General features: G+C 37.1%; 1 protein-coding gene across 2 annotated transcripts in view; it reads right to left on the bottom strand.

Annotated features, from left to right (window-relative positions):
• Positions 1-11,770, bottom strand: part of btbd11a (BTB (POZ) domain containing 11a) — a 142,041-nt gene extending 130,271 nt beyond the window's left edge. For both annotated transcript variants that reach the window (XM_051107046.1, XM_051107047.1), the window contains exon 1: positions 10,626-11,770. In XM_051107046.1, the coding sequence (XP_050963003.1) occupies positions 10,626-11,493 (868 nt within the window). In that variant the 5' untranslated portion in view covers positions 11,494-11,770. The remainder of the gene's footprint in view (positions 1-10,625) is intronic.
• Between the last annotated feature and the right edge of the window lie 4,104 nt (positions 11,771-15,874).

Genomic DNA, 15,874 nt, shown 5'->3' with positions numbered 1-15,874 from the left:
GTTTTACAACCCAAAACTCAAGTCCAACTCAGGTCATATCCCAAACACAACACCCCCTTACTCCCTATCATTTCCTCTCAACCCTGTGATCCTTCATCCCTACAGCAGATGAACACACAGTTGTTTTGCTGTCATTGCACCCACAAACCCCTCTGCCACCCACCTTCTTCTTGGCAAGTCAGCCTAATTGTTTGTTTCCTTCTGGCTTCTGTCGAATGAAAGACGTTATATTATTTTGCCAGTTTCTGTGGACTCTCCCCTTCTATCTGGGGACTGCCAGCAAAACAGTAATTATTAGGACTCTGAGAAAAAGAACGGGAGGCCTTTTGAAAACTGTTAATTACAACTTTATGAACATGACAAAAGGGCAGACACGGCATACAACATAGACACTGATGCCACCAGAGCAAGAGATACTTGAATCACAATATTCACCACCACACGTGCGTTAATTAAGAACGCACCGTTAAATGACTACAAACGATTCCTGAATGTGAATTCGGACAGACTGAATTTGCCTGAAAGTGGACTGTAGGAAAAAATAAAACATTTTACATGTTTTAATCTGCCACAGTGACATATTGTCTTTGAATGATCTCATCTGGGCACTTTTTCAACAACTGATATAATTAAGCACGATTAAATCACAATATCATGCAATTCAATTTAATTTTAAGCGACTGACAGCCATAACTTTTACAATTTTAAATATGCCGTTCCTGAAAGCTTTTCAGTGCAATGCAATGAACACAACTGAGCAATCCAGTGCACTTCTGATATCATTTTTCCTTGTCATTCCAGATGGTCATCATGTCAAACAGCTCTAGGCTGTAACGCTGTGATTCACAATCACCGTCAGAGGAAATTACGGGAATGATTCATCAGCATATTACAAGAAATATTCTGTTACAAAACCTTATATTCCAAATACAACATAAGTTCTTGTCTGATTTTGTTTTTTAAAATGTAAAAACTAAAAAGTAGCCCAAGAACAATGTGTTTTCGTAGTTAAAAATACCGCCTGTTTCCTGCCTTTCCACCAAAAAAACCCAAAAAAAACAGTGGTGGAAAAGCTCTCCACTAATCAATAGCATCCTGCTTTCAAACCCTGTTCAAAGGAAAAATCACTGCTCTTCCGAACACAACCCAGAATTCATTATGGTGACCTGAATGCCTTAATCCAACCCATCTGAACACAAGAATCAAGCCAAACAAATTGAAAAACTCATGTTTTACTGAGGCATTACGAACATTCTATCTTTTGGTTTGCCTGGCTTATATGACATTGAGTAAAACGTGACTTTACTTACAGAATATGCAGTCAAAGCCAAGAAATTACACATTGTGGTACATAAACATCACCTTAAAGGGGACATATCATAAACATCTGACTTTTTCCATGCTTAATTGCTATATGTGGGTCCCTGGTACATCTACCAACCAGGGAAAAAAATGTGAAAAAGGACAACAGAGTAACTTAATTTTGGTAAGCCCTTCTCTGAAAAACTAACTGCTCAGAATTTGCTCCCCTAGTGACGTAGAAAGGGGATCTTATTATAATATTACCCCCCCTAACAGTAGCTAGTTTTGGGGGGCACGGCCATGTGCAGTGTAAATAAGGGGTACAGTGATGTAACTATTGTATTTATTTATGGTAGCGCGGAGCATTTTTGAAGTGCATAAACTGATGCTAGATCTAGTCAGTGATGATGTTCTTTGATAATGTTAATGTTCTTTGTTCGTTTTCTGTAGCTGCTTTTTGAATAACTAAGGAAATGTAAGCATTAGTAACTTACAATGTTTCTATTAAATTTTCATCATGTTAAACACAAATTAAGTCATACTGAAAACATTAGGCTGCTTTTAGCCTTATGCTGGTATTGTTCACTTTCCAGGGATGGAACTAAGTAAGTAAATACTTTAATAAATTGGCAGGATAATATTGTTTATCGGCGATCTCACAGGCTGACGACAGGACGATATGAAAATTGAGCATATCACCCAACACTATTTGGAATGACATGAAAATGTGTAAACAATGACATTATTTTCATTTTTGGGTGAAGTATTCCTTTAAGGAGGCAGAAAATGCCTGTGCATTGCATCACAAGTGAAGTGGGGACATGTTTGCTAAATTCCAACAGCAATAGATACATAGAAAATAAGCATGGGAAGATTCCCGAGAGGAATGCAGGAAACACACACTAGCACACATGGATTAGATAGAATCTGACAGTCATAAAGAATCAAATACCACAGCCATGGATCTAACGTATACTAACTGGCATACAAATCTCTCATCTCGATACTTGTTGATACCCAAATTTAAGATTTCTATTTTAGGCAAGAAAAAACAACAAAAAATGTTTCACCATGTGCCTATGTGCACGCACGCACAGCCTTTGGGGTTTGTCCAGTGCAGAGCCTGAAATAACCTCAGCTAGAGGATGTTTAAGATGAGGCCACAGAGATGCCTGGCGCTTTAATATGCAGCTTATGACAACAGAGTCATTCATTTACTTCCCACAGAGCGACGTCTTACTAATGGCACCTCCGTCAAAGTCTGTTTTAATGGAATTCACTTCGCCAAATCAGAGACTGAAAATGAAGGCAAAACTGTAACAGTCATCTGAATAATGCAAAGCTTAGAGGAATGTAAAATAAATGACGCATGGGGCTTGCAGAACTTCTGGGCATGTTTTAAAGATTACATGAAACATTAAAGCACGGTTTCAATGGAAATACGCTGTTTTGTAAATGGCAAATCCAACAACTGCGTCTCGTTTCAACTATGCCATGTAATATCTACTTATCCATACAAAATTCCTGACGATACTTGATTGCTGACATTAAAGTGAAATCAAAATAAGAGTTTTGTGCTATGAAGCCAATGTCTATTAGCTTTGAGGACACAAACATATTTTTAATTCCACTGCATACCAATGATTTAACAGGAAATGTATCCACATTGCAAATTAAATGGAATCCACTGGGTCTTTAAACAAAATTTAACAGAATTTAACAATATAAACACATTTAATTTTCTCTTCTCATCTGAAACACTGCTCAACACTGCAGAGGATTACTGAGACAACTCAAAGTTGTCCACAAACACTCCACATGTCTATAGGAAGAATAGAAAAGAAACAAACAAACACTGTGACAGCGTCAGGCTTTTGTTTCTCATGGAAAGAAACACAAGCAACTTCTGAACAGCTTTGTAATTATGCAATTATGATGTAGAATGCATCAACGCATCTGAAAGGATTATGGAACTTTAATGTCAAAGGCAGTCAAGGACGCAAGAACTCAGTCTACCATGAAGCCGTCCTTTTGAAATCAGTGTTCCTACAGCTTACAGCGGCAGACTTCAAATAGATTGGATTTAGCAAAATAATCTTACATGTCAATATGGAGAATCTGCAACCGGCTACATGCTCCACTGACGTACAGAGAGTGAAACATGACTGCAGAAAACAAGAACTGTAGCATGCAAACATGATCTGCAGTGCCTTTGGGAGTGTCGAAAGATCTCCATCAAAGATGGCTTTCGTAATAGACAAAGCATCAGGTTGATCTCAGAAAAACGGTACGGGTTATGACGTTCTCTAAAGACTGTCACTGCCCATTGCATTTCATTTATTGTTTTTTAAACATTCCACCACCAATTATGTTTTTGAGACTGCACATCAAGTGAAAAACAAGCCAAATTTTCAAAACTCATTCTGGGACATCTGCATTATTTTCAGTTTTATTACGCTCCTTCTAGCTGTGTCTTACGCAAAAGGCTCTTAAGAAATATAAATTTATAAGTATAAAAATAAAACAACCAGAATATTACACAATATCAGATTTAAAACTATGTAAATGAGTCCAAGTAATATTGTAGTGCCTCCATGTCACTATGATCACACTACCAGAAAAAATCTGTCATATTTTCACATTAACAGCATGATCAATATTCCATTAATTAAAGCCAATCTCATCAAGTTAGCATTTTTAAGCATTTTATATTCATTAAAAAAAAAAGTAACTATTTAAACAACATATTTTATTTGTGAACTTATGTTCATCTGTTTTTTTTTAATAGGTAACTTTTAACTATTTTTGAATTTTTCAAATCATCAGTCATCAAAGCTCAATAAACGTCGGTCACAGACATTTCGGCAAGGTGATTACTCAATAAAAACTCCCACAGATCATGTTTCATACCATTTCATTTCATAGTCATATTTTGACATAACAAAGTAGTTACATCTAAGTGCGCGAGTTGTTGACTTCAGGGGCTAAATATGACATTATTGGTGTCACTTCAGCCCACGGACATCAAAAACAACCCATGGCAAGTGTTAAAGTTGCACAACTGGAAACACTTGTTTTATTGTTCATTCAGACTGATTCGCAAAAGCGGAACGCGTACAAACACAAGAGGCGGGATTTATTGCATGGACCAATCACAGACGAACATAAACCGTCATATCCAATCATATCGCGATGGAGGCATTGGCCCATTCATTCTCAATTACCCCTCACCAACCTCACGGCACACTTCAGGGGATCTGTTAAAACTCAATGGGCTCAGGGGAGGCAAAAGAGACGCAGACTACCGCTGTAACTTTACCTGCTAGTATCACTGTTGGACCATTTTTTTTTAGAAAAACAAGTTATTTATACATATTTTACTGTTATATTTTGTAATATTGGCGTTGTTTTATTTTTGTACTATATTTTTTTCCCATAAAATATTATAAGGAGGCACTGCCACCCTTGCCTCCTCGGAGAAATCACCCCTGATACAGATAGACAGATTGATAGACAGATAGATAGATAGATAAAAAAAAGTGTGTAATTTTAATGTCAGTCACATACTGGCTAGCCAGACATAACATAAAACAATTATCAGCTAATTGACAAGAAACGGTGCATCATATATCAAGGGGTATCAATGATTTATGAGTTAAATGCTCCCCACAGGCTGGTGTGGAGTGGGAGAAAACTGGCCGCGAGCTGTCCGTGCTGCAGCCCTCATGAAGAGGAGTGTTGTAGAGAATCACGGCTGACAGTGTGTTTCACCATTGGCCTGAGCTCAGCGTGGGCTCAGAATATACTCATCAGCCACCTGCTGGAGCAGCATTTCTACAGTCGATTCCTTCAGAGAGGTCAGGGGGCAGCACACCATGCACACTGACTAAACAGACCCCACCAATACGTAATGTACCAGATGCCAGCACTCACTAACTGAAATCTAACCAAAAGTAATCCACAGCTGATTAAAACGCAAACTAATATGTAACTAACAGAACTACATGGCAAGGCCTGATAAATGCAAATCAGGGATTGTGAAAATTGGAAATAAAAAAAGATTTTTGACATTAAGGCAAGGTCAAGCTCAATCAGAGCAGTGTGGGAGGAATGCTGTGAGATACAGATTACAGGACGAATCGTGACTAACACAAGCTTTGGCGTTTTATGATATGACGACTTCAGGATTCTGCTCTCATTTGAATGTAGGATTATTTCAAACAGGTTGTCACACAAATCAGAAAATGTTTTAATTTTCTTAGCCTCATGTTGTTTGAAACCCATATGACTTCCTTGTAGGATTAGACATGTTTTTTGATCATTAAAATGTTATAAAGAGCTACACGATTGATGGTTAAAAGATCACAATCTTATTTCTAAATGACAATAATTCATCTGTGTCTATTAAACCTTTCATGAATTCATACAGGAACATTCAAATCTGTGTTCGAGAGAGCAGTTGTCATGTTTAGGTATGAAACAGCTTCAGTCTTTTCAACCATTAAATAAACACTGACGTCTATGGTAGTGATCAGCAAATAATTATTTGATAGTAACTGGCGCGTCAAATTGCCGCTTTAAGTAACATTTTTTGATTACAATGTTGACTACACTGTTCTGCCACAAGTTCGACAAGTGACACTTAATGTATTTGTCATTGATTCATTCATTCAAGGGATTCGTTCAGAAATGCTGATTAATTCAGTAATGAAACGAGTGAAATATTAATAAGCGAGTCACTGAATCGTTTATTCAAGGGATTCTTTCAAAAACGCTGATTCAATCAGTAATGAAGTACTGAATCATTCATTCAAACTGTTTGTTTGTAATTAATTCATTTAAAATAATTACAAATTTGTAATTTATATTTCAATTAATTCATTTAATTTTTTGTCAAAGCATATATTAAATACAAGTTATTTTTAGTGCTGTCAAAAGATTAATCGCGATTAATCACATCTAAAATAAAAGTTTTTGTTTACATAATACATGTGTGTGTACTTGATATATTTATTATGTGTATAGAAATTCACACACATGCATATGTGTTGTTTATATATTAAATATATTTATATATAATATAAAATATATGAATATAATTATATACACGCAAATACATGTAAATATTTTCAAAATATATACTTTGTGTATGTGTATTTATATATACATAATAAATACACACAGTACACGCACATATATTATGTAAACAAAAACTTTTTTTTTGTATGTGATTAATCATGATTAATAATTTGACAGCACTATTTTGCTTATCCAGAATCATGCAGCTCTAATGTTACATGTTTATTAAAATGCTATTTGATTTCATAGTGTGCTACAAAAGCACGATAAAAATATCTTGTGCACTTTATTTCAAAGTCAGACTTGTGAATTGTTCTGTTGAGTCTTTTTAATCAATCAGTTGATCTGGTTCACAAAACCAGTCTGAATCATTTATTTATGACTTGGACTAATGTTTTTCCTCAAGCATCAATTATCAATCCAGTCAGAAAAGATACCATCATTAAATCCTGTGAATCCAGAAAAACAAATGCATCACGGTTTCCTTAAAATTTTAACCAGCAGATAAGATATTTGCACCAAATTAGCATATTACGATGATTTCTGATGGATTATGTGACACTAAGGATTGGAGTAATGATGCTGAAAATTACGCCAGAAATAAATAACATTTTAAAATATACTGAAATAGACCAAAATTACTATTTTTTTTACTGTATTTATGATCATATAAATGCAGCCTGTGTGAGCATAAGACACTTCAACACAAAAATCTTACTGATATAATGCTGTTGATAGATTTTGGAAATGACACAAGGGAGAGGCAACACTTCAGTAAAGCAAGTTCCGCCTCCGGCTGCTCTTCACTGCATTTTAAATCAACACGACATACTTCTTTGTTGACTATTATTGTATTGCTATGTCAGTCCTAAACCTGCCATACATCTAACATGATACATCAAAGACTTCACAAGCTTCATTCGAGCCAGCTGACCGTCCGTTGCATCGGTATCGAGTTCAAAACACCCTGAAGCAACATTTCACAAGCACATTTAGGCGGTGAAACTACCTCTCACTTTTCAGGCGTCTTAGGGGACACATTTTCTGACTGACGTGTAGCCTATATGTGCTTGACAAGTAACAAGTGAAACGACTGCTGTCAGCAACTCATGAAAAACAAATTACACCAAAATCGAGGAGCGACATTAGCTATACATCAATAATAGATGTGGAGGGACAGCTTGCGCACCGAACGAAATTGAAGAGATGCAATATTTTGCGGGAGGCAACAAAACCCCTTCATATCAAGAGGGAAAATTACATTTTCTTGGCTTATCTGGGACTCAGAGTCTGCTCTTTTCGCAGCCCTTTCAGATTTCCACCTCCTACGTAAGACACAAAAAACCCTATCAACAGTCCTTCTTGCTCTTTTATCCTAATATTGGTGTCTTCACGCTAATTTTCTTCCAACTTTCTTATTTCAGGGTCTCATTGCTCTTTCAGTATCATTTTATTCACCTTTATCACCTCTCCCCACCCAATTCCGACATTGTCATCTTTTCAATTTGTCCCTCCACATCTTTGGCTTTAACTTTGTCTCTTTGTTCTCCTCCTTTCTTGCAGTGAGAGCACATTATTCCTGGAAACGGTCTGTCAGTTGCATATGTCGATAATCAACCTGCTGGGTGGGCCACGGAAAATTGACCATAACCACTATTCAAGTAACTATACACTGTTGGACAGCCATTCATGTATTCCAGACAAGCGGGGAGCCGGGCATGAAAAGAACGAGGGTAAAGTGAGAAAATGGGATAATCATAGAGGAGAAGCCCACATATATCAATCAATCAACAAATCAGCAATGCATTACAAGCATGGACGTGCTCATATAGAAAAGGGCTCTCTTACTGCTTCTAGTTCAGTGTAAGGTTGAGATATAGGAGCTGATGAACAACCACTGCTGCAATCATAGCTGTATTCTGAAAGAAGCTAATAGCAACACCAATTTACTCCAAAATTGAACCTTCTAAGGCCATTGTGACATTGCAAAAAACACAAGAGGCCTTGCAAAAAAATCTCAGCACTGGAAAGGTGGCAAGTGTGAAAAAAAAGAAAAAAGAAGTGAGACACAGAACAAAAAAATTTTGGGATAATTTTCCATTAGACTTATTGCAATATAATGGTAGCCTTCCATCAAGGACAAAACCAAAACCTATTAAAGAAACAAATTACTCCACAATGTAAAATTCTGTCATCATTTACTCATCCTCATGCTGTTATAAAACCATATGACTATTATGCAAAGCATACAAAAGGTGAAATATATATGGAAAAGAGCAACCAGTACATTCTTCACTTACAATCAATGGAAACTGGAGCTTTCAAGCATTTAAAAGTTTATTTTCTTTGTGTTTATTTGAAATTGAAATAAAAACACTTTAAAAACACTGGGTTAAATATGGACAAACATGTTAATTGGGTTGCTCTGACCCAGCGGTTGGGTTAAAAGTTTTAGGTTAAAAAGGTTTATTTATCTCAACTAGCTTACAAATGACTAGATTTCTTGCTTAAATGAACCCAAAATTAGCACTTATTAATAAATGTTCATTAAATGAACATTTATTAAAGTTGGATAAATAATAATTTAAAAATATATTTTTTAAATTGCTTAATAAATGCTCAACTTTCGATTATTGCTGATGCCTCTAGCAATGTGTCTGATTTTTAATTTACAACCTATTTTGGGCTCATTTTAAGACAGCCATATAGTCATTTTAAGCAACAGCTGAGTTAAATAAAGCTAAGTCAAAACAACCAAATCGCTGAGTTTGTCCATATTTCACCCAGTGCTGGGTTGTCTTTAAACCAGCATTTTTTAGAGTGAATGTAAAAGTCTTTACTTTCACTTCTGAACTCATATGACCACTTTCTGAATCTTACAACCTTCATTAATTTTAACTTCATGAAAAAGATCAACTGTTAAATTCTCCAAAATTACTTCTTTTGTGTTTTACAGATCAAATAAAGTTACATGGGTTTGGAATGACATTTTTTGCAGCTGAAAAGCATTAGCATGAACAAAGAAAATCCTGACATCTGCCCTATGGGCGTAACCGTTGCTTCCTGCTCTCCTGAGTATAAAAAGGGTGTTTATATGGTGGCCATAACTGATGACTGTGACAAACAACGTTTATGCGAAAATAGATATGCAGCTCTGTTCTGTAGATCTTTCTGTTTACTCCCCAACTCTCCATCACATCACACTTCCAGAGAAAGCACAGGCATGCATGTGATAAAGCAAAATGTGTGTCACAACTCCTAGAGCTGCGTCATGACTAGCAATATTGTAGGAGTCTTTATGGCTTGCTGGAATCTGGCTCAACCTTAAAAAAAGACCTAGCCCAAACTGATTGCTCACTATGTGGTTGTTAATCACATTCAGAAATGGATAACAACCTTAAACATTACTAATAAGGCTCCTTGATTATGCCATCAAATTAAGCACCTCATGGCGGAAACCAAAATCGAGTTTGTTTCAACAGGTGGAGGGAAAAGGTACTGCGGCACACAGTGTGACGCCCTTCCCGTTGTGTTTGCACCTGTTACAGTGTCTAAATGAATAAGAAGTCTGAAAACAAACATCCTGCTGGGACTCACTCATGTCCTCCCACAGAAGTTATTTATCTCCCAGAGAAATAAATAAGTCAGCAGTGCTGCAGAGAAGCAGACATCATTTATGAAGCTGGGATCATACACAATGTTACCAACCGACGTGGTGCAGTGATCTGATCATACCCTTAATAATAAAGACTCCAAAACGGGGTTTTAAAAGTGATGCCACAGAATAACAGCTATGGGCTGCACAAAGAACCATTCAGTTGGTATATCATTTGAAGAACCTATTCCACTATATGTGCAATGGAAAGGTTCCACGGATGTTCTTCATGGAAGAGTCTATGTTGGCAACTATTATGAAACACTTTCAACTGCGTTCTAAAAAAAAGAAAGTAAGTAGGAGGTAAGTAGGTAGTTGGGTAGAACAACTGTTGACTGACCTCAAAATAGGTTTGTGACTGAGGTCAGGTGCATTTCAGTGTAACTGCATCATAAAAACCATCAGGAATCAATAACAAAAAGTCCATTGGTTAAATTAATAAAACCACATTCTAAATATTCAGTTTGACTACTAGTGAGACTCAGTAGGTAAAACTTAATTTTAAGGTTAAGCAGTTATGTTAAATGAGTAATTACAAGCAACTAACCCTAAACATAACCCTATATTAAGTAAGTGTGTAAACATTTACCGCTTGCGTTCTTGCCACAAATGAGGTGCTGATACGGCTGCAAAAGCCCCCACAGCTCCGAGTCGTTATTTATGGCCTGTTCCAGGGACTCCACGGAAAACTTTGGCACTCCGTTCTCCTTCTCCACCAGCGCGCTCCTCTGCACCCGGCTGAACACCTCTCGGAACAGGCTTTCCATACAAGCGCTCAGGTAGATCGCCGCATGCTCGTGGATGCGCAGGGCCACCCGGCTATCCACCATCCACCTGAAGAACTTCCCTACGGAGAAGACGAGTCCGCATCGGGCAGACTTCCCCCGGCTGAACTTATCGCCCGTGTTCATGTTGTACAGCGACAGCGCGCTGAGCGCCGCAGTGATGCAGTTCACGGAGATGGTCCACGAGAGGACCATCTTGATGGCGCTCTGGATCTCGTGTTTGGTGCATCTGGCGTAACGCAGACTCAGTCGCTGCGCCTCCCGGGCAACCCTCACCAGAGCGCGGCTGACCAGCGCGGAGAGCTTGGCTATGATCTCCCGCGACGCGTTCCCCACGCACAGCTCCTCGTCTTTGCGCAGCGCGCCTTCCACCTCTCCAAGACTCCACGGCACGTCCTCCTCCAGCTCGGGCAGCTTGGCGCACTGGCCCGAGCACTCCAGGATCTCCGTGTCTTCCGCCAGGACTGTGTTGACCGTGTCCAAACTGTTGTGTCTGCTGTGCATGGATTCAGTCAGATGCCAGCAGTTGCCCCCATGCGCATACGACAGATGCGTGTCCGAGCAACAGAGCGACACGCTGGACGACCTGAAGGAATCCGCCGCTCCACCATAACCGGAATCGAGCGTTAAATCCTCCAGCGTCCTCGCAGCTGTCTTACCCTTGCCTGCCATGGCTGCACCTCATAATGTTAGGCTTATGCCTGATATTTTAAAGAAAGCCCAAAGCGCGTTCCAGTGGCGCGCCCTGTCCTCGGAGCAGTAGAGGAATGTCTTGCCACCTAATTTCACGCGCAAACACAAATCTACAAGTGCGCGCAACGAATGACAATTCGTTTAGCGTGTTGTTAAGTCACCCGAAAAAAATATCTCCAATGCGCGCCTCTGCTTCCAACTTTGCGTGCGTAATTCGAGAGCTCAGAACGCCTTCACCAACCACTGCATCATTCACTGCAAAACCACTCATTTGGGGAGGAGCTATGCAAATAAACCACTCATAGGAGGAGGAACTATGTATATAATTCACTCTCAAGAAGGGAGGGACTATGCAAATAGAAAATGACTCGTGATCAAATCAACAGGCTCCAAAAAGAAGTCTGCATGAGTGATTTCCACTTTCAAAACTTGAAAGCAATCAAATAATGTCTCAAACTAGCGTTTTCAACACTGTTACATATACATAACTAAATAAGCCATCACATATAAGCAAATTGCAGATTTTGATTGAATTATCAGTATGTGCATATTTGTAAAAAGAATAATTAAATACATCAACACATATTATCCATTATTTACTATTTATATATTGTTATAATGTTATAAAATCATCAATAATGTTAATACTAGTAATAGTTATCTTATATATGTGACCCTGGACCACAAAACTAGTCTTAAGTACAAAGGTACTTAAGGTCAAAATTACTTGAAGATATTCTGTAAATTTCCTACTGTAAATATATTAAAACATAATTTTTGATTAATAATTTGCATTGCTAAGAACTTCATTTGGACATTTTTTCAATATTCAGATTAGAGATTTAGATTTTCAAATAGTTGTATCTCATCCAAATATTGTCCTATCCTAACAATTCCAAAAATCAATGGAAAGCTTGTATTCAGCTTTCAGATGATGTATAAATCTCAACTTTAAAAAAATTGACCTTTATGACTGTTTTTTGTGGTCCAGGATCACATATGATATCTATGATGACATACATGAAACAAGAAATACCTCATAATCTCTTCTAAACACGCTTCTCTCTTACTAACTCGACATGCTTCTCTATAGCCGGAGGATGTTTATGCGATGATTCTGAAATTTGTAGATCAAAGCAATCGCTTGCACAGCTTCTGCACCTTTCATCTGTCTCTATCCATCTAAAAAATTTAACTCAGGCAATTACTTCAGAATTGTCAGAAAAGTTCTGGAATGAAACAAGCATGGTATACAAGAACGGATTTAAAGGCTTTGTGTGTTTAATTATGCAAGTGTTCTGGCGTGAAAAGAAACTAATTGTTTTGACGTGTGAAGCCTTGCAGTCTGTCTTCTTATCAAGTTCATTATTAATACGCATAGTAGGCGACGTTTGGCGCATTGATGGAGAATTGCTGCGTATCTAGCGCCCTCTCTAGGTGATATTGAGTAATAGCCTTTATTCTGTACCACTCACTTGTCCTAATATCACACTATTCCTCTATACTCAAAGGGCTAAAAATAAAAAAATTGTGACAGGACAAAAACAGAATATAATACCAAAAGTCACTGAGAAAATGACTAAATCACTAAACACTAGATGTACATTAGACTTGCACTAAAGATGAAAGATGAGCCACATTTAGCAGGACTTGTGAATAAGGACGCAAATTAATTTGGCAAGAAGATTGCATAACTGAACCTGTGATTTCCACTTGACTGTTCAGTGTTCACAGCAGAAAAACATGCTGTTTATAACCATCATTCCCTTTTTACGGATAAGGACATAGATTAGTACCAAAAAAAAAGAAAAGCCTTGCATAAAAGAAAAAAAAAAAACTACATTGAGCCTGCGTTGCAACACTGTCTAATATTGTTATTAAAACTTTCTAATCCTTATCTAATTTACTTCTCATTAAATCAGTAATATACACAATAAAACATTTTTAAACAGAAATAAACTAATAATATTAGTACTAAAGTGTTTTATGCTATTAAATGCACTGATTTAACTCACATTGAGTATTTGCTGTAATAAGCATAATTATTCTTTTCACATTTCATCCATTCTGCACATTATATTAATTACCTTAAATATGCACGGTGCATGTGAATAAATCAGCGCGCAGCAGCGGCAGGCTGGGATACAGAGGTTGTCCTTCCTAATTGAGATTTCTCCTTCACATGTTCTTCTATGATTGCTTGTTGCCTGGAAACACATAGGCGAGAATGTATTTGGTGCCTATGTATAACTCACATAAAAATCCCATCTTATGGACACACAGAAACCATTACAGTAATATTAGGATAAAAAGAATAAGTATGAATAAGAAATGTGTAATTAAGTCTAGGTCTCCTGATTCATTCCTCATCTGGAAGGTTTAATTTGGTTATACAAATACTACGGTTCATGTTACGTGGTTAGTGATAAATTGCATAAGTAACTGCATACATTCACATATTTTTCAAGCTACCATTCGGGTGAAACAGCAGCATGCATACATAAATGAAAAAACATTACGAGATATAAATTATGTTAGTAGCATTATGTTAATGCAGCATTTTAAATAGATTAAACATATGAACGTTTGACATCTAGGAATGTGGATATACTAACTCATCCTTGTTCAAACAGTGAGGCAGTATCTGAAAAACTGATCTGCTTACCAGCATCATTTAGTTTATTATTTGACTAGCATTTATTCCGAATCAGATCCGTTCAAAATTAACTTTGTAAATACTTTTATAACAGAGTAACAAATATTTCGTAACATACTGACTTATATAAGCAGTGTAAATGCACACAAGTTAAAATAAGATTAAACAGAGGAACAGTTCACCCGAAAATAAGAACTTGCTAAAAATTTATTTACCCTCAGGCCTCTAATTCTGACAGCACCCATTCACTACAGAGAATTCATTGGTGAGCAAATGATGTAATGCTACATTTCTCCAAATCTGTTCCAATGAAGAAACAAACCCATCTACATCTTGAACAGCCTAAGGGTAAGTACATTTTCTGCAATTTTTTATTTTTGAGTAAACTTTTCCTTTAATAACGAGACCTCTTCTGATGCTTCCCTGACCTATGCTCTTCTATCAAAGCACATCAAAGCTTATCCACTGATGTTTGAACTTAAAGAGGGCTCGAAAAAAACAAGCCTTAAGCAGTGTTTGAAAATGCACATATTAGATATTACTAATGAATAACAAATAATAGTCTATAAATGCAGCTGTGCTCAAACTTTTACACAAAATAACTGAAATTATACATAATTATCTTGTACAAAAGTGCACACATCTGCATGCGTCGTGATACTCTCAAGAAGAAATTGTTGAATGAGGTTTGTTTTCCTTGAGCACAAAAAGTATTCTGGTAGCTTTATAACATTAAAGTTGAAGAACTGATGTCACATGGACTATTTTAACAATGTACTACCTTTCTGGGCCTTGAAAGTGGTAGTTGCGTTGCTGTCTATGTAGGGTAAGAAAGTTCTCTGATTACATAAAAAATATCTTAAGCCTTAATTGATGCTGGAGCATCAAAACTCAAATATGCAGAGGATGCTGGGAAAGCAAAGAGCTTACAGTACCCACAGGCTTTTTTTTTCCATGAACAGTGAACTGTAAAAAAAACATGGACGAGTCACTCATGCTTGATAAGGCAACACATGATATTAAAACTACCAAAGGGGTATGTAAACAAATTTAAGGGAACATTATTAGGTTGTCTTTTGCAACATAAGTAAATACTGACTATGTTAAATAGCATAATCAACAACAAAATGGTAAACAAAATGCAATTCTAACATCTTACAGAGCCCAGAATTGTATTTACGTAGAAGACTAATGCCGTCAATTGTAAAGAAAGTAAAAAAGCCCCGAAAATAAATGTCTGCCAACACTTTTTGTAAAAAATGTGATTTTAACAGCACGTCTCAACAGCGCCATCTTGCTTCAGGAAAACACAGCGCACTGACACGAGCTCACGTCGCCTTTCATGTGCTCATCCGGGTACTGGAGCTCTGGCCAATCAACTTCGAGGACTAAACACTGAAGTCCTTTAGGGTCTTTATGGGTTGGCAATGTATAAATCAAGCCTTGCGATGTTTATATATACAGTTTGCAAATGCAGCGATTTTTAATCATTTTAATAATTTAATGAGTGATTAAATGATTTTTTTCTAAACAATAACACTGTAATAACATGCATATTAACAGAAACCATATCAAAAGTAATGTTCATTGCAATACCTAACGAACAAGACTTTATAAAGTGTAACTGGTTACAATGTTAGTTAATCACACCAAAGGAACGTGACTGTGGATCACCGACGTCACACTAGGGCTTGACCAAACAGA

This window comes from Labeo rohita, chromosome 4, assembly GCF_022985175.1.
Source record: "Labeo rohita strain BAU-BD-2019 chromosome 4, IGBB_LRoh.1.0, whole genome shotgun sequence".
Lineage (NCBI taxonomy): Eukaryota > Metazoa > Chordata > Actinopteri > Cypriniformes > Cyprinidae > Labeo > Labeo rohita.
The sequence above is the reverse complement of the archived record's forward strand: the minus strand, read 5'-3'. Positions and strand labels throughout refer to the sequence as shown.